General features: G+C 46.4%; 1 protein-coding gene across 1 annotated transcript; it reads left to right on the top strand.

Moving 5' to 3' along the window:
• Positions 1–14,921: 14,921 nt before the first annotated feature.
• Positions 14,922–19,064, top strand: klf6a (Kruppel like factor 6a). The gene is made up of 4 exons (XM_079291815.1): positions 14,922–15,238; positions 16,806–17,382; positions 18,193–18,316; positions 18,700–19,064. Exons 1-4 carry the CDS (start codon positions 15,137–15,139, stop codon positions 18,749–18,751), a joined length of 855 nt encoding a protein of 284 aa, XP_079147941.1. The 5' UTR covers positions 14,922–15,136; the 3' UTR covers positions 18,752–19,064.
• Positions 19,065–19,939: the final 875 nt, after the last annotated feature.

Raw genomic sequence — 19,939 nt, 5'->3', positions numbered from 1 at the left:
AGCGGGAACATCGGTCACAACCTGATGCTAACGACGTCTGATGAAAGGGTGGGAGATGAGCGTGTGTGATGAAAATGCATGCGGGTGCCCGGAGCGAGAATCAACGATGAGGCTCCGTGACAAGACACCATAAAAAATAACCAGCAACTGCTTGAGCAATTTTTGACAAATGCTTGGCGGCGTTCCCTGACATGGCTCGCTTTTGGGTAACGACGCTCACCTGGAGGAAGCAGCGGAGGTTGTATTTTGGGTTAGGGAGTGAAGGATGTTCTCGCAGCACAAGGCGCGTCGACCTGGTTTCTCAAAATAGAGCCATTAAATGCATCTTTACCCAATGTCGCAAGCAGTGTTTCGAGTTCATCAAACCTTTCCCATTGCAAGGGATGAATGCGGATCCCAGTATCGGCTCATCGGAATACGCTATCACCCTCTCGCCGTGGCCTCAGCGTGTCACTGAATGGCGAGCCAAGGACGATGTGTTTGCGCGGGGAGGAGATACGTCGAGTTCAAAAGTGTATCAAGGAAAATGAAAGTCCCCATTGAGACGGGCACTCGCGGATGGACAATGGATGAAGATGGAGATTGTGGCTGAACAATGCCCCTGACCTCAGTCACTCTGCCACAGTCACTCCTCCTTTCACCTTCATATCTTTGGACGACTTCTCAGTGTTTTCACACCAAATCAATAGCGGCCGCATAGAATGTCTGAATTTAGATTAGCTGAAAAAGTAATGACAACAAATATCAATAAGTGTAGATAATGCAGCTGCAAATGTCTTCATTGCCATGACTGTAATGGAAAGCCATTATCATTTTACTGCTGAATTCCCCAACCAATTGTAATTGCAATGTTATAGGCTGTTGCAGTACAGTTGTGGTATTTCTTATTGAAGCAGCTTCTATATTTCAGGGGGAAAGAAGAAGCAGTGAGATATTCCCAACCCTCCCTGTTCGTAAAGGTAGGCACCTCTTACAAAACATGTTTCGACACAAACCGATGTGAAAGGAAGTTTTTTTTTCTTTTTTCTGGTGTTGTTTTTGCCCCGTCTCCCAGTGACATGTCCCAACCGAGGCCTCTGGTGCAATCTATCCTATTCAATCCGCGTAGTGTTTCCTGGCTGCCACATTTTGTTTGCAGACGGCAAAGCTATATATGTGTGTGTGTGTGTGTGTGTGTGTGTGTGTGTTTACAGTGGGCCGTGACGATAATTCCTGCCAGGCATCTCAGATATGCAGGTGTACGCGCATGTTTGCTCACTAGCGCCTCACCCTTTCCATCGCCGCTTCCCTTAGAATGTTTTTCTTGGATTTCCCAGTGTGTGTGTGTGTGTGTGGGAGGGGGGGGGGGGGCAACTATAAACACGTGGAGTACAGATTGATGAGTGTGAAGCCCTGTTATATAAGCCAGTGCTATTCAGCCAAGGGGGGAGTGTTTGGGGGTTGGCACATTACACTTGATGAAGGTGCTTGAGAGAGACGTGGAACACCGGCCGACTGTCAAAACACCTGGCATGTTGCAACACGCGGCATTTGCTCTTGAGTGTGTACGCATGGGCTTTCTATAGCACACTGTTCCAACTGTGTTGCAATGCTGACTTGAGCACAGGAGTGCAGCAATGAATGATATGCAAGGCTGCGGTTGCATGTACCACTACCAAAACACGGAAGGACCAGCGCTCTTTCGACATCTTTTAAATAGGCAGCGGACGAAGGAGTTTCTTCATCACAGGTGTAGCTAATAGTAATGGCCACAAGGTTATTTTTATTTCCGCCAGGAGGATCATGCAATCGGTTGCGTGTGTGCCCGCGTGCCTCTCCACAGCTCATCTCGAATTCTGCTGCAGCAAACTGCATCATATTTGCCAAATTGTGGCTGCATTGCTCAAGGACCTCTCGTGGCTGTGGTGTCTCTCATTTATTCAAAACACCTTTTATTGCTTCTGTCTGCCTGCTGAATCCTCACTCATTAATCTTAATTGCCCCCTGGCATATCTAACGAAACGAACGAGTGCATAGGTAACGTAACTACTGAGTGCATAGCTCACAGAACTACCAGTACACACACACTGCCGAGTACCTCTCGGTCGCTACTCTGCGACCAGAGGCTAGTGTGGGGAAAACGGTTGGCAAACATTGTGTTTTGGGCTTGCAGCTAACGGAACTACCAGTACACACACTGCTGAGTACATCTCAGCCACTGCTATGCAGGCCGACGGCTTCGTGTTTTAAATAGTTTTTTGGCAAGATTGCATGAAATGTCTGACACGTTCTTTTTGAGTTCGTATGAAGTGTGTTTTACGAGGCCTAAAAGCACATTAGTGGCTGGACGGGGGGGTTAGCCAGTTGTGGGTTGTGTTCATTCAATCACACAAACAGCAGTGGCCAATGCAGACACACCTGGCGGAGATCTGCACTCGACTGAATGCACCTTTCTAGTTTCTTCCAATTATTTCTCTGCCAATTAAAGCAGCTCATCAGAGACTGATGATGGAGCTGCTGTTCGTCTAATTAGTAGCTACAGGCCATGTTGGAGTCTCACTGCTCTGGCTATGGTAAGAGCTTGCGTATGAGCAAGTAATCACTCGTCCAATCCTCTCAAGAATGTCTCATTGCCTAACAAATTGTGCTGCAGTCGTTTTATAGCAAATTTATTGTTTGCACTTTATTTCAGTGTCTCTGGGAGTTTAAATACATTTGTCCATTTGAGCTTAAAGTTGGCCTCCGTTCAAAAGTCTGTCACTTTACTTGGACTTGGACACTTGAAGTCCTTTTTCAGATTCATCTGCTGAAGGAGTAAAGTTTCTCTGTGCTCACCTCAAATCACCTCAATAAAAACTGCAGGTCTGTACGTATGAACAGGATTTTGGGAAATCGCAAAGATCGAAGGCCAAATGTGGTCCATTGTGCAACTCAAACAAGTTTGAAACTCCTAGAACACAGAGAATAGACTTTTCGCTGAGGAAGTAGACACCTTATGTCTTGCAGTTAAACTTATGAAATGAAACATGAGATGTTTCCACTGCAGGAACTTTTCCAGAGGGCCAAGATCCTTTTGAGGAAGTTCAGAATCATGGGATTCATTTAGTTTCAATCTGCAAACAGATGAATGCTGACAGGTAGCTTTTGTTTCTATCATACTCTGTTGATTCAGTATTGCCGGCAGTACATTTGTTCATGTTTGTAGCGGGCACATTTAGTCCACTCCTATACAGCCACACTTTAGTCTGTCTTTAGTTGGCCTTAAGTTGTTATAATTTCCATTTCTTTATCGTTGCCAGGGCTGAGGGTTCTGCTGCTGTTGTCAAGCGCAAGCATAGATGTGCTGCATAAAACTCAGCTGTTAAATACGGGAAGTGGCCAATCAGAACGTATCAAGTGCCAGCCACATCATGGGAGGGAATTGGAGTTAAGAGCTTTTGTTTATTTCTTTGAGTTAATATGTTAAGATTTAGTTTGGGTGAGTTTTAAAATATTCACGCTGAAGGATAAACTGTTATGTTATTGTAATGGTAGTTCAGTAGTCAGTGTGTGTCTCCTTCTTACCCCCTTTGTTTCAGAGGTGGTCTAATCTGCCATTTTAAAAGATCCTCTTTGTGTTACAGCTCAGTTCAAGTTTCATCGTCATAACCTGACTTAAGTTCTCTTTTATTGGCCCAGGACTTTAGTTGCAAGTTGTAAATGACTTACTTCATGTATGGGTGATTAAATCCCTCTTTTTGAAAATCCTCCAGTGACTCCTCATGCGTGCCAGCTTGGTCCCTCACGTATGTTGGCAGTGGTGGGATCAGTGGAATTTTCTTTTTAATTTATTCACTACAGCAATTCAGCAAAACAGTCATGCAACAGTAAATACAAAAACAACATTATGACTCCATTCCATCTGTGAGAAGCATAGTTAACACCTTCTTTAAATTCCTCATTGGAATAAATTGCCTGATCTTCACTGTTAATCCACTAGTTGGTTGAAAAGGTACAGGGGTTGGGGTTGGGTTTTTTGTTGAAAATTGCAATCTTAGTCCGTCTTAAAACATGTCGGTGGGGGGGGGGGGGTCTTTATACCGTAATCATTTTCAACAGACGTCCATGTCCAAAGTAAAAAAAATAGGAACAAAGCGTGCATCCTTGCGTCCTTTCGCCCGTCCTCCCCTGGACAGCAGGTTGCATCAAAAGCGTCGTCGCGCTTCACAGCAATGACACAGCACCATTTGGCCAGTAGATGTTTAACCATGTCCCAGGGCACCAGCTGGCACTCAAACACACTTCACATTTCCCTCCAAAGTGAGCCTCACGCTGCGAGAGGAAGGGTGGGCTAACAGGCAAACACTAAAGGTTACCATCCCCATTTCACATCACATATCAAGGACACCAGTAATTACCGCATACAGCTGAGAGGTTCCGACACCAGCGTAGTGTATCTCTTCTATCTGACCTTGTGGTAGTCTGGCCTGAAACGCTAGAAGCTGACACTGGAAGGGTGACTACAGAGAGATAGAAACACTTGAAAATGACACTCACTAATTGCAATGCTCCCAAAGTGCATTGTGGCCTAATTGCATGTCAGGATGCGTCCAGTTTTCCCGTCCCTCCGGCGTGGCTTCTCAAGGAAATAGATTTCTCCCCGGATTTGATCCCATTGCCTCGGCGCAAACACGGCCCGCTCTCCTCACCTATTTTTTCTTTTTTTCTTGTCAATGTCACGAAGCATAATGCAAGTTAAAGACCCCACCAGTCGTGTCGGTTGGCTTAAATGTACATTGAAGGTCAGCTGGAAACACACATGAAGGATTAAGAGAAGAAAGAAAGATGGAGGAAACACGGGAAAGAAATTCACAGAGCTTGTTAACATCCCTCTGTCGCTCGGTGTGTGGCCGGGGCCGGAGAATGAACCGCGGATGTGTGAATTTCTCTGCTAGTCTGCTTTGTGGGTGGGCACGGGCCGGGGAGCTGCGTGTGCTGGCTGGGCTAATGCGGAGCCAACCGGGAGAATTTGATCCCCGGTTTTGGAAGGCCAGGCGCATTGTATAAATTCCCGGATTAGGCGGCTGTAAAGGGTTGGGAATGTTAACTGTGCTGGTCAGCAGGCTCGGCCGGGATCAGCGCGCTTACTGAGAGGCTGGTCCGAGAGGCTGTCACCCGCCGATAGTGTGAGATGACACGATGCCCCGGCCTCGTCGCTCCCCGCTGACCCACATATCACACCTACGTACAGAAAGTCCCAAATAACTCTGCTTAAATCTGCCGCGGCTGTTAATTAATTCTCACAATAGGTCAGCCGGCTGCGGGCTTGTGTGTGGTTTGACTGCTTTAGCTGAGAAGTGGGAACTGCATTGCAGAAAAACCAAGAAATAAACCTGCTCTTGTGCGACACCCTTTGTGATGTTGAACTAGATAAAGAGCACTCGCTCTCTCTCTCTGAATAAATGTTTCTGGGATGTGTTTATAGCCAAAGCTCAAAATAAGAACTCCAGCGATTGTAGCACACCTGCACTAAGAATAGCCATGATGCAAAGAGTGCAGCTGTGGCAGCGAGGATTGGGAAGTCTCCAACCGAGAAGGATCAATTAGGAAGTCGCTCAGGTACCCCACACGCTGTCATGGCTTATTTGGGTTGTTGTTGCCACCGCCGTTGTTTTTATTGAGCCCCAGCCATTAGGTTGTGTTGGGGAAGACCCCCCCCCCCCCCCCCCCCAAGGGAAGGCAGCCGTGTATCCAGTCATTACGGGCTGTGTGTTTTGAGGCGAGTGGGCTGCTGTGTGTCTACGGTCAGCTCTTCAGTCAGCAAAAAGCCACCCCCCCCCCACCTCAGTCGGCGGTGCAGAGGGGAGGCACTGGCTCGTGGCACTGCTCTCTGGGGCATTGCCCCGGCCCTGTTTGTCTGTCTGTTTACCTGTCGGCTCCAGTCTGCCAGCTCGTCTGTCCGTCTCGGTGTGTCACCTTGCCGCCACCGCCCCGCAGCCTCACGTGTCTGTCCTGCCGCAAGGCTTCAAAAGGGCCACGAGTCTTTGGGGCTCACGGTAGAGACATGTTCACACACCATACATTATTAGCGTCAACGTGTTGTGCTGAGTCGTACTCTGTGCTTGTTAGGGCGGCAGCGAAGGTGCCTATTAAAACGGGCTTTGTTTAGCTTGAAGGGACTGCACGTTGTGCTCCACAGGGGGCTCCTCTGTGCTTTGTGTGCTTGACTGTTATCACCATTGTAAGTCAGTGGTGGAAAGTAACAACTACTACATTTACTGCACATACTGCAGTACAATTCTATGGAACTTGAGTATTTTCATTTTATGCTACCTTCACTATATTTGAGTTTTTTTCTACATTTATTTGGCAATTCTAGTTACTTTGTAGATAAATAATTTACTGGTAAAAACAAAGCTTTCCTTTACATTCACTTGTCAATTTTGCTTCCATAATATGAAAATATCCAAAATACACATTTAGGTGTTTATATTACTACTCTGTTTGTTTGCGTGTATAGATTTCTCCTAAATTCACCAAAAATGTACGTTAGATGACGCCTCATTTACATATTTAAAAATAACATGTCAGAAAACTTTTAATACAGAAAACAGTTGTTCGAATGTAAGGAATCAACTGGGGAATATTATGCTGATATTTGTGTACCCTATTCATAGTGTCTTCAACATGCATGTTATTTTACAATCCATATCTTTGAAGGTCGTTTTCTCAAAACAAGTTTTTTCTCAGACTCTGAGCCAGAAATCTCCACTTCAGTAGCACTTACATATAAATAAACTTTCCAGTATCATTCCTATCTATATTCTGAAGGCTTTTACTCAGGACTTTGTTTATATAGCATTCACAGTCTGATTTATACATTTTATTCCTGAAAACATGGCCAAAATAGATTTGTGTATGGCTGTTGACAGTATTTTATGATTTATTGTGATTTATGGAGTGATACAAATAGTTCTCCAAATTTCCGTCTGTAAAAACCTTTAACTGCAATCAGTCAACAAAATGAAACAATCATTTTTCATTGGAATCATCCAATGTTCAGATTTCTCTTCTGGAATGTATGCAAATGAGCATGTATTTTATTAGACACTGCATGATTTGCATATTCAAACATATATAGAAAACCTGTCATACAAAAAAGAATTGTTCATGTTCGTAATCATCCGGGGAAGTTTCATGGGGATATCTATGAACTAATCTTTTACCCAATTCACCTGTAGTGTGTCCCATTTTAAAAACCTACAATGAGCATACAATACAATTCATTGTTATACAGTAAATGAACCCACCAACAGTATAAATTGGGTGTGACTAGCTCCATTGCAGACTGCTGCAACATTATAATGCTGTTTTGTATGCGTTATCCCATTGTATGACATATAATAATGTAACAAGTAAAGTTTTAACTACATTTTGCTGATAACTGTGACAAATACTTCTGAATTAAATAACCTCAAGCAATAGATACACATTTAGACTTTTGATTAGCAGCAGTTGCAACATTTGCTATATTATTAGTCTTGGTGTCAGTGACAGTAAGATTGACACTATTAGAGCTAACTCATCACCTGCCTCGCCTACCTTTCATATGAAAGAGGATCTAAAGCATTACCTCTTGCAGGTTTAGAGAGGCAAGTCAGGCTTCACTCCGCATCAACGTCTACTTGCAGAGTAATTAGTTCCATTAGTATGTACAGTTTGAACTCTGTGTATTTGTTTATGTTGCCGCTACTCCCTGGAGCCCGTGGCGGTGTGATGGTATAATTCCCACTCAGCCCGTTTCCCGGAAACTGCTGCTCCAAAACAACAAGTTTCATTGGAGAGCAGTCATGAGATATGAATGAGTCACTCTCAGCCGGGCAAAGGTATCTGCTGGAGGGGAGGAGGGAGACAGAGAATCTCTAACAGTGATGATAATCATCTGATTGCAGCAGCGGCCACGTAAGCGATGACATAGTTGGCTCCAACGAGGAGTGAAACCTGCGCTGCGTGGGTCACCTTTTTAGATCAAAGTGTTCACTCAAGTGTTTTATAGAAAACCCATTATGTAAGCTTGGGAAAATGGACTTACAGGGTTGAAATGAAAGGGGGCTAACGCGGTAGCGATTATGCTAAAGAACACTCACAATGGAGCACAACAAAGGCAGTGGGTTACGAAGGGACAGGAGGGATTTCGGGATAGGATTTCCTTTTGACAGGGAAAGAAAACACACACACACACACACACACACACACACACACACACACAAAGTTTGAGGAAAAGAGGGAGGGGAGGAACCTGTGAAAGGAAATACCGATGACACACAGATCAAATAAATGACATAACCGTCCAAAGTTCAACTGCGGTCGTCCGGCAAGTGAGGTCATAGTGGGCAGGATTTGTTACTTTGGCAACAGCGGGGCCGTTAGCCTGCCTGTGTCTGTGTCCTAATGTACAGACAGGCGCTGAGTCAACAAAGCCGGAGTTTGGAGTCAACCTTTAAAAGTCACGACCTTAGCGAAAAGGTGCAGTGGAGCTGATGCGTTTCCTATACTGCACAGACACCGAAAGTTCACACGCCGCATCAGGCGCTGCTGATCAGCACTCCTGACAAATACACGATTCAAATAAAGTAGCACCTCCCAATAAAGATTTTCCAAAGTTCATTCCCGACACGTCGCTTCAATCTTATCCTGCATGTGGATTCGTACATGGAAGCAGGACCTTAACGTGATGACCGGAGGCTTTACTCACAGCTCAAAGTCTCACTTTAAGTCCGACTGTCATTCATTGCAAATTTAACCACGTGGAGGAAAGAGGTCCCCCTTCGTGTTCCTGTGAAAACAAAAGGACTTTTCTCTTTTCTTATATCTCAGCAGGGGGAGTCGGATAACTTCATCCGAAACTGATCCGTGGCCCAGATCTGCGGCAATGAAAGATAGATCGGAGTTTTGGATAGATACGATAAGCAAGCAGTGGAGTCGCATTGTCCACAGTTGTGTGGGGACAAAGACCCCCCCTGGGCAGAAATCCTGCCTCCCGTGTCTCTCTGTCTCTCCGAGAGACGCGTAAGATCAGATAGCACAGTGAGGGAGGTGACTGGCATTACAATGTAAAACATAGATTTGGTGTCAGATAGGAAACAAGCACACATACAAAAAAAACATTTGATTCTTGAGGGAATTTATGTATCCAGCCGATCAATTCAGCCAGAGGGGAATCCATCATTGAGGTTGTTAAGATTCTGGGAAAAAATCTGTGTATTTTAAGCATCAGAAATCTGCTTACGAAACAAATGTTTGAAAAAGTGGCTTCATGCCAGCTAAGACAACAATCACATCCCTGTGACAGCAATGACTAACAGCTCATATGTCTGACTATGAAACTATGAGTCAGCGTTGACTCTATTCATGTGTGAGGAATGAGTCTGTGTGCTCTCCAGAACTGGGTGAGATGTGATCCTGTGTAAGAGTCACATAATACCACATTCAGCTCAGCGCCTTCATGGTCATGGTAACCTGATCCCAACCTCCCCTCCTCTCTCTCTCCCACACCCGAAAGTGTACAATGAATGCATCCCAGTTCCCTAATCAGCGGGTTGGGTGTGTGTGAGTGTTTTATACCGTGGCCTGGATAAATACCACCCCCGAAAACACTCGGAGAGCGCTTGTTCCCACAGAGGTTGGGGCAGAAAATAATAAAAATACTTAACATTCCTGCACCCTGTATAATGGTGCTATAGCCTTTAGTGAAGAGCTGGCATCACTGCAGGGAAAAACACCGTTCAGCCCCTGAATGCACCACCCTGTGCGAAAACAATGACCGCTGAACTCTCCTGCAGGTTTTCCAGCACTTTCTTTTCAAAGATCTACACACTGAAATCTCTCCTTGCGTGACTGCAATGCTCAAACAAAGTGCCACTTGAGATCTTTCGCTGGCACAATGTGTTTCCCTATTTTTCTCAACGTGCGCTTGGAGGGAGTGAATGCAGCTCAGGGGGGGGGCTACATGTGGTCCCCCTTCACTGTTTGTTGTTCCAGAAATGACTATTTGTTTCATGACTCCCGAGGGCAACCAGAGAGTCGCCGTAGATAAGGGAAACTGACTCTGTTGCTTTTCACTTGAGTGATAACCTCAAGGCCACATGACACAGCCAGCATGCTTCACTGTTGTCAAAACACCACCAGCGCGCACATGGTTACACACACTTACAGTGAAAACAGTAAACAGCAGAACAAAGAGGGTTTCCATGGTAATTTCATTCAATTATTGTTTCATTGCATTTTTGACCGTTTAAAGCCACTATGTGTTTAAAATCCTGTGAAGCTGAAGTTTTCAGTATGTTCTACTTGCTTTCCAATGATTTGATGGCTTCCTGGTGTTTAATATGCTAACCTCAGCATTGATGCATTCAAAAAGGTCAGTGTTGATTAATATGGGATTAACATGAACTGTCCCGAGTCCGTTAATAAACAAACACAAACTAGTAATGACGTTCTTTAAGGGTAAATAGCCGGCCTTGTCTACCTGAACCACAGAAGATGCATTTTATCGCAGGTTTCTTCCTGCGTGTGTGTGCGTGTGGAGCGGTGATCAGGGAAGAAACCTCCATCATACCAGAGGTAGACAATATTGATTTCCACCCCAATATATCCGCAAACTGATATATCGGTCTGTTCTGAATGCAGGCGCACAAACCTCCATCACCAAAGATCACGACAGCGCCCTGACTGATTGCTGTGTCCCATGCATGTCCGCTCAGACACACGCACACACACACACACACACACAGGGCCCACTCTTCATCCTCAAGGTCAAGAGCTGGTGGGAGGCAGAGGCTGCTCGTTGACGGCCTGATGGAGCTGACACCGCGCGACCCATTGTGCACACATGTTGATCTGTCCCCAGACGTGGCCTGACAGCGGCACATAAGGCCGACGTTGCACTAAACCATCAATGCATTTCAATGAGGGGATCTCACCATTTATGTTTATGTGTGTGTTGGGGGGGGGGGGGGGGGGGGGGGAGAAGTTGTGTAGCGAGTGGGGGCTTTTAACAAAGCTAAACACATCTGCAGGCTGGACAAGCCTCGGCCCCGTGGAGTATGTAATCCAAAACCAGGCCAATGATTATCTCCCCTCTCCGCGAGCGCTGACTCAATTCTGATTTATGATTGGAATGAATATTGATTTTCCAGGAGCTCTCTCCTCCCCCCCCCCCTCTTCACGCTTCCCATCCATTTCTCCTTTTAACAAAAGAGTGAATGATGTATGTGCATTGATTTCCAATCAATTATTTTTATTCTCATTTTATTTAAGCTTGGACACATTTTCAGCGGCACCCGTGGAGAGCGTTGCACCTCATTACTAACTGGCCCTCTGATGGTGAGCAGGGACATAATGAGGCGACGTTTATTCCGTCATGTCCGCTTGAACATTGTTGGGCCATAAATCTGTCTTTGCTCCATTTCTATGACACTGACAAACAAATGAAATCAATGAACATGGTGTGTGCTCTCTTGTTATGCACCATCAGTTCTATTGTGGGATTATTATTTTTTTTCTAATTATATTTGATCCAAACTCATCAGGGTTATTGTAACTTTGGGCCTCTGCATTACAAACTGGAGGCGTGGCGTTTGACAGAAGAATGGCGGTGAGGGCTTACTGATAGTTGCATAATGGGAAATTTAAAATTCAGCGTTTTTCAGAAGATGACTTATATTAAAAGAGATCACTCAGATTCTTATTTTTCTCTTTTATTCAAATCTGCCTCTTACAAGAACCTTAATGTTGCGAGAGTGAAATGCTAATGAATGAATACATTGCTGGCGTTCCCCTTGCTGTGTCCAAAATGGTTCCCTTCACATAACATCTGCCAACATCTGTCCAGTCATAGTCCTGAAATGGTACGGCCTTCTGTTGAAGCAAGACCGGAGAAAATATAGAGTCCTAGTATGTTTGAAGAGAGTGAATATTTTCTCAAATTTGATGAGTCTTTGTTCTGTCAGAGTGAACAATGTTCATTATTTCCCAGGTTTCCAAGGTGATGTCTTCAGTTTGCTAGACCAGCAGTCCAAAACCCAAAGATATCCACTTCACCGTCATGTGAGATGAATAAAAGCAACAAGACCTGTCAAATGTGTAGCATTATGGCCCAAATTATTAACTGATTATCAAAATAGTTTAATCTTCTGAAAAACAAAGTCTGCTAATCATTCCAGTTCAAGCTTCCGCATAAGGTCCATGGAGGACGATGAACATTACGCTGGGGAGCGGCCACAGTCTACTCCCGATACGCATTAGAGTAAACCATACAAGAGTGAATCCAGCGCTCCCAGGTCGTCCAGAAAAACCCCTTGGAACAACTCACTAATTGAGCTGACAGTGATGCATTAAAATGGGTCATCCTGGAATTGCTCCTTCCCGTGGCTACTGGCTGGGCCGGGATTACATAACGATGATAGAGCTGCGGACCTGGCCCTCCGAGATAAAAGCTGCCGCGCAGGACCCCGCGCAGTCTCTAAATGCTCCCGTCTCAGAAGCCTTCTGAAGGAAGTGGTTACCGCAGAGCTGCCCACTAATGCTCCAGCGGGACCCGACGGTGTAGGCTACTCCGTTACTCATCAAACGCGGACAGGGTAAGCCGTGGCAACTCTGGAAACTCATGAATAATGAGTGGCTGTGTTTATCGCACGGCGACGAGCCGCGCGCTCGCTGACGTCACGTGAAAGAAGTTTTTGAGCAGTGCTTGGAAATGGACAGTAAGTTTTGACTCTTCAAAGTAAAGCATCCACTCGGCCCTGAGGGGGGGGGGCATAATGAATAGCCCCATTAGGGACATGAAAGCAAAGGCGGATTCCTTTGCAGGGCTACTGAGGCCTGCTCCAGGCTTCCCAAGGCGTCCCATCGCCATTTGACTAAATCAGATGCTATGGGTGACAAATACGGCCTCACAGCTGAGAGCGGCACAAAGGACGCTCAGTTGTCTACTCGGCAAGGCATGCAGAAAATACTGCCGCTTGGAAGACAATGTGTCTCCTGTGTGGAGACGTCGTTTGTCTCATGGGGCGATGGCGTGCCGCGACGCCGTGTCGTGGTGCGACCGACTGCTGTGTGTGTGTGTGTGTGTGTGGGAGAACTTATGGAATAGCTGCAGGAAGAGACGACTTCTGTGGCACGCTTCTGGAAGGAGGAAATGATAAGAATAAGTCTGGATGACGTAACGTCGTTGCCAAATGGTGGAATGTGACCGGCGTGAAGAGTGATTCATGAGGGAATGCAGCTGGTATCGCCAGACAACAGTGGAATTATGGAAGTTCTAATTTAGCTCTGTCATTTTGTTTCCGTGTTTACTTCTGTGTTGAATGTCAAAGACTCAAATTCCAACTTTAACCACTCTGGACACAAGAATTCACCAGCTTTATGTATGTTTGCATTTCATAACCTTGTGGTTCCAAACTTCTGTTCATATCTGACTTTTCTTTATTTTTTTATTGTTGGTGTGAAATAGTGGATACTTTCATCTCTAAAAATACAAACTACATATACAACGCATTATGCATGTATTTTAGGTAGAAAATCACCTGTAGGCCTACTAACTCTACTCGAACAACATCTATAAACTGGTTTAAACCCCAAATTAGCATGAGATAAAAATGGGTGGATGGGAAGATACGTTACAGAATGAGAAATCAAGAATCTAAATATCAGACGATGGAGGAAATACTGTGTTCACAAAGCCCGCAACCTAAATAATACAGAACGGTTTGAGAAGAAGCAGAAGCACTAAATGTCAAACTGATCGACTAAATGATTACATGTTATGTCATCTTTTTTTATGTTAAAACACAAATCGATATAAACATTGTAAGAAAACAGAAACGTTGCAGTGTATAGAATAAAGAAATGTGTGATCTTGTGCTCGGAAGTATGGAAACCTTCAATCAATTTGAGAAGAAAACATCACTTTTAAAGCTCATATCAACCATATCAACACTACCGCTGGGTCACAAGCTGGTTTATTATGACAACGCATTGGGTGAAAGTGCTGCTAAACAGCACATGTGGTTACGCTGATCTCAAAAAAATGTGTGTGTGTGTGGTTGGGGCGAACTGAGTGTTTCTTCCATGTACTGTAATAACTCAGCAAGGGTAAAACAAATTCTTCAACTTTAGGGAACCACTTTGAACATTCATTCCGCCACTCTCCCTTTTTAAGTGCAAACTAGATGATAAAAGCTTTTCAAACTAATGACGGAGAGCAACTTGTCAGTGTTTTTTAAAGCAGAAGTCTCTCGTTGTGTATTGATTCAGTGGCAGAGGAGAAGTGAGGACAAACGTTTCCTGTAAGCTCGTGCATGAGCCAATAACACAATAAGTGCACTGCCATCCATTAGTCACCACTTTGTGTCCCAAGACATGTGTTCACTCTCTGGTGGCCTGATGTCAACACATGCACTACGCCACCGTTACAGCCGGGTGAACCCATCTCCTTAAACAGCAGTGTTGCAAGTGCTACTTGTGACAAAGTTACACAGAGAGCGAGTGGGAGAGCGACTGAGACGTTTCCCACTGAACCGGAGTGAAACCCGTCCGGCTCACATGCGCTGTATGTGGCGAAACACGTCGCAGACAGAGGAGGACGACTCCGGGAGAGAGCTTTATATACATGCCTAAAAATAACCAGCCAATCGGCGGCGAGAGGCTGGGAGTCAAACGGGCCAATTAAAACGCAGAGAAAACCAAATTAACTCGGAGGCCGGCCGCGATTGGCCGACCGTGATATCATTTGCGAGCCTTTACGCTGCGCGCCGCTGATTGGCTGACAACCCTCGCAGGCGTAATCCTGCCGTGGAGTAGGGGCAGGCGGGAGGGGAAGGGGGGTGAAGGGGGCGGGATTCGGGGGGTTTGAATAGGGAAGTTTGCAGAGCGCAGTTGTTCCCCATCCAGTCCGGCGCAGTGTTTGCAAACACCTTGAACGCCAGAGAGAGACGAAGGGGGGGGAAAACCGACGGACGATCGGCTGCTGAAAACAAGCGCCTCTTTGCTTGCATCGCAGGGGACCGCTCTTATTCCTTCTACTGGGTCTATTTTTTTCTCCTTCTACCTGACAAACACATTTAACTGCAGCTATATTGCATTTTTTTTTTTTAACAAAGCTCTGGAAAAAAAAAATATGGATGTTCTACCCATGTGCAGCATCTTTCAGGAACTTCAAATAGTTCACGACACGGGCTATTTCTCAGCCTTACCGTCACTGGAGGAGTACTGGCAGCAGGTGAATATATACATGCACACATCAACTATTTTCTTCTTACGGTCGCTGTTTGAGCTTGTGTGGCAAAGCGGAACTGATAGACGTTTGCTTTGCTAGATTACACCGCGGCGTTTATCCCCACATCGTAACGGCTGTAAACACACAAGGCGCCCCGGTGCTTAGACGGCGCCCGTCCCGTTCACCTGACGTGCTGGGTTTTTTTCTCACGGTCCAGCGTCGTTATGAAGTTTTCTGGCAGCCTGAAGTGGATCAGTGTGTCAGTCTGACAGCTGGAGTCGAGGCTGTGCTGCGCCAAGATGAGTGGGGACAGCGCAACAGCGGCGTGCTGGTGCTTCTTTATTTTTTTGGGGGTATTTTGTTCTTTTAACTGCTCTTCTGTATTTCGAGCATGACTTCTTCCTTTCCTCTCAGCGGGTTGTCTCAGGGCACGTGAGCTGGTGTCACCGCTAACGCTGCAGCCGCTGTGGGAGGAGGAAGTAGAATTTCAAATCAGTCAGCAGTTGATTCCAAATCAGAAGTAGCGCGTTGGCTCAGGATCAGCTCTGTCATTTTCAAAAAAATTATATCTTCCTTTTTTTTCTTTGATGATATAGTCAGTTTTGGCACTTTTTGAAAACTGCTTCATACACTTTAAAAATGGGATTCAGTGTTTCAGCCCCATAATTATTTGAAACGAAATCCTCACCATTATTTTACATTTGTTTTCCTTTTTGTTGTCACATTGTTTTAAATCACCCATTTGCATCGTCCTCTGCTTGGAATGAGCTCCACAACATGACACTCTTCTTCTTCTTCTTGTCAACTTAAGAGGCCTCTTCAGCCAATTGTGAAGCGGGGTGTCTTTTTCTTTTTTCTTCGTGGCCGTCAGACAGGATGTGTGATTGCATGGCAGAGGTTTCACATGAGTAAAAAGCATCTGAATGGCTCATGTCGGAGGGGAGGAGGGAGGGGGAGAGTTGAGCGGCTTCCTTAAAAGGACTCTAGATTTGTTGAGTGAGTCATTGGAGTGCTGAAATGACAATGCACGTTTTTAAGTGTTGGGTTCAGGTGCAGCAGAGTTCGGGGGGGGGGGGATTCAAGGAAATGACGTGAAGCAGGAAGGCTGGTTTTGTGTGTTGGGATGTTTCTTTTTCACCCAAATCCCAAATATTGGTGGACAGTCGTGTGTGTTTGTACGATGCACGCAAGCAGCAGGTTCTTGCATTTGAGCAGCTGGAACCAACACATATTTGGCATTGTTCTTGATGAATTGATTAAGTTCCTTTCGATCCATGTGTCGTCACAGCTGTGTTGTCATCACAGCCACGAGCCTGAAATGTGCAGCGTAGCTACCGTTTCCTGGTTAATGCTTCCTGCTACGAACGTTACACCGCAAAAGGCTTTATTTTATATTTTTTGGGGGGGGGGGTGTATGTGCACATGACTCATTTAAAAGGATTTCCCACACTGAAGCGTTTTGCTGGTTCTGAAGGAACCTCCTCCCTCTCTTTCTCTCTCTCTCTCTCTTTCTCTCAGTGCTGCGGTTGTAGTTCACTCATTCTGACTGTTTTCTCTCTCGTACCACCAGACATGCTTGGAGTTGGAGCGCTATCTGCAGAGCGAGCCCTACGTCTCCACGTCCGAACTCAAGTTCGACAGCCAGGGGGACCTCTGGAGCAAGTTGATCTTGGCCTGCGGGGACAAGGACAAGGCCAAGGCCGACCCCAAGCTGCCCGTGGCCCACGAGGAGGACAATCAGGACAGCCAAATCTTGGACACCAACAGTGTGAATTCGGACGCCAGCAGTGAAGCGTCGGACAGTTCCGAGGAGCTCTCCCCCACGCACAGCTTTACCTCCAACCCCCTGGGCTCCGTCCTGGTCGGCTCTGGACCTTTTAGCCCCTCCGTCATAAGCACGCCCCCGTCCTCTCCGGAGGCCACCTCGGAGGCCGGCGGCGTGACCGCCGGCTGGGTCGCCGCCGAGTTGCACTTGCCGGTCAAAATCCGGAGCGGCGGGGCGGCGAAGGGCGCGGAAAAGATGGGACTCATGTGCGGGGAAGCGTCCCCGGACGGCAGGAGGCGGGTACACAGGTGTCAGTTCAACGGGTGTCGCAAGGTTTACACGAAGAGCTCCCACCTAAAAGCACACCAGCGCACTCATACGGGTGAGTTTTTCCAAAGCGCCCGTCGGACCCACGTGTGATGCGTGTAAACAGAAAGAGTCTTCTCTGCTGAGCTCAAGCAAAAGCAATGCATTCACAGAGTTAAAGAAAACTTCACTTATTACGGAGTGAAAGAGCGGAAGTGCTCTTAATTCAGTCGCCCAACCATTGTGTCATGTAATTAAAGGTCCACATTGCATGATGTCCTCAGCTGGAGCGCTGTGGGTATTAGCTCTGCATGGCTGGATACCTAAACTGTGACCTAATCTATCTGGAATGTGAGCGAGCGAGGGAGGGAGGGAGGGAGCAAGCAAGGGGGGGGGGGGGTTGCACATGGGAGATAAAAGGACTTGAAAGCAGATTGAGTTTCACCATGGGAAAGGGGTGACTGGGCGGGGAGCCAGGGGCCACGGAGTTGGAAGGGCGTCGAGTGGTCGTTTGAGCGTCTCTTTATTTTTGATTAGCGGTGTGAAATTGCACGTGTGGCTTTTTTCGTTTTTCTTTTTTTAAATCGTTTTGATGTAGGACCCATCGCAGCGTCGCTCTTAGCATTCTAAGCATGTCCAGGTTGCATGTGAACACGGCCGGTGATCCAACAGGTTCGGTGGAATCTTGAGTGATTTGTCAGTGACTTGTGTCATCTGGCCTGCCCCCCCCCCCCCAACCCCCCACCCCACACACAGGGGTGATTGATCTGAACTCATTTAAATGACAAATCCAATTTCAGCCTCCGCAGGAAAACCTTGTTTTTTGTGTGTGTGTGCGTTTTGGACTAATCCCCCCCCCCCCCCCCCCTCCTTGTTGCTTCTGCAGGTGAGAAACCGTACAGGTGTTCGTGGGAGGGCTGCATCTGGCGGTTTGCACGAAGCGACGAGTTGACCAGACACTTCAGGAAGCACACCGGTGCAAAGCCGTTCAAATGCAGTCACTGTGACCGGTAAGCCTGCTCCTACATCCACGCAAACCGTGGATGTATTTTTTATTTTTACTTTCATCATACAGATAATGATGCATGTCCTTTTAATGATGGGATGCACTGATGGATTTGATTCAGGTAGCTAAAAACAAAGGTCCTGAAGATCAATCAGGAGGTCATTTGGAGTCAGCCTTTCTCTCAGTGGAATGTGATGGTTCAGTTATTGCCTCGCATGACATGACTGTACGAAGCCCGTAATCTTTTGGACTGATCGCTCTCAAGTTCTTATCTTCAGAAGAAGCGCTGTTGCACAAAGCTTGTTACTTTCATTCCCTGCAAACGCGTCTCGCTCCCCTGCGGTCCATCTTTGCGTTGTCACTGACTTCCCCCTCTCTTCTCCCCAGATGTTTCTCCAGGTCTGACCATCTTGCCCTTCACATGAAGAGGCACGTCTAGAGCGGGTCGAGCTCCAACCAACAGCGACGGGGGGGAGAAGTTGTTGTAAAAAGGAGAGAGAAAGAGAGAGAGAGAGAGAGAGAGAGGGAGGGAGGAAAAAAAAACGCCATCTCCCGACCAGTCTCTTGGTTGAACTGTCCCAGGGCAGAGTGGCGGGGAGTGTGTTCCAGCCAAAGCATGCCGTTTTGCACCATACTGAAACCCAGTGCCTCCGGGACCTCTCTTTGGAGACAGGGCGCTCTGAAGGTTGTCTGTTGCAACTTAAAAACTAAAAAGGACAAAATCATGGACGACGGGGTGTGGGGGGGGGTGAAGAAACCTTTTTGCTTGAGAAGGATGTACAACTCAGACACATATTAAAAAAAAAGACAAAGACAAAAACACAGAGTGTGACTGACTCGTATGTATGGTGCATGATGTTTTGGGGGGAGGTGGGTGGGGACATTCCCGGACAGCAGATACACTGGTACTTTACAAAAACTGTCTGAGGTAAGCATGTGTGCACTGTGAATGTCTGAGATTGGCTGACCGGCCCCCCCCACTCCCTTGGGAGGACAGGAGGCGAGATGGGGTTGATGGATGGATGGACGGTGCGGGGCTGGTACCAATGTTGCTGTGGACTGAATGGGTTTCTGCGGGGAGACATGCCATTGGTGTTTCCCCGGTGGCAGCGTGAGGACGGGGCAGGGTGGAGGTTCCTGCCTGTCTTGTCTGGCACCCAGACTGTATGGGGGGGGTTCTCTGGAGCTTTTTCAGGCCTTTGGTTTGACCCGAGAGAAGGTGGACCTGTCCCCCTTCTGGTCAGTGACCCAGAGACCACAAGCCCCCTCCTCTCCTTGGTCACTGTATGACAGAAGCTTTTTTTTTGGTGTTTTTTGGTGCAGCTACTAAATGTGCAATGTGTTATGTAGCCTGGTTTCTTTTTTCTTCTTTTTTTTTTTACAAGCTACGAAGCTCATTTGTAGTCCAATTGTATAAGCTGTGTGCTTAGAGGTATAACACAACTATACTATAACGTCAGTATCATAGACAGGTGTTGCATGGTTCTAGGGTTTGTTCATTTCATGTTTCCACTGTAATCAGGACTGCAAATAGTTTGAATAAAAGTGCAGCTAAAGTGCGGACGGTTAAATGTTCCAATATATTGTACATAAAGCCTTGATGATTTCCTCTTCTTTACAACCTCAC

Source organism: Melanostigma gelatinosum (genome assembly GCF_949748355.1).
Source record: "Melanostigma gelatinosum genome assembly, chromosome: 20".
Taxonomy (NCBI): domain Eukaryota; kingdom Metazoa; phylum Chordata; class Actinopteri; order Perciformes; family Zoarcidae; genus Melanostigma; species Melanostigma gelatinosum.
The sequence above is the reverse complement of the archived record's forward strand: the minus strand, read 5'-3'. Positions and strand labels throughout refer to the sequence as shown.

Excerpts from the sequence above, each read along its gene's own strand:
- klf6a (XM_079291815.1), top strand. The coding sequence starts at position 15,137 with ATGGATGTTCTACCCATGTGCAGCATCTTTCAGGAACTTCAAATAGTT. Across the intron at positions 17,383-18,192 it reads ACACCAGCGCACTCATACGG|GTGAGAAACCGTACAGGTGT; the intron begins GTGAGTTTTTCC and ends TTGCTTCTGCAG. Across the intron at positions 18,317-18,699 it reads AAATGCAGTCACTGTGACCG|ATGTTTCTCCAGGTCTGACC; the intron begins GTAAGCCTGCTC and ends TCTTCTCCCCAG.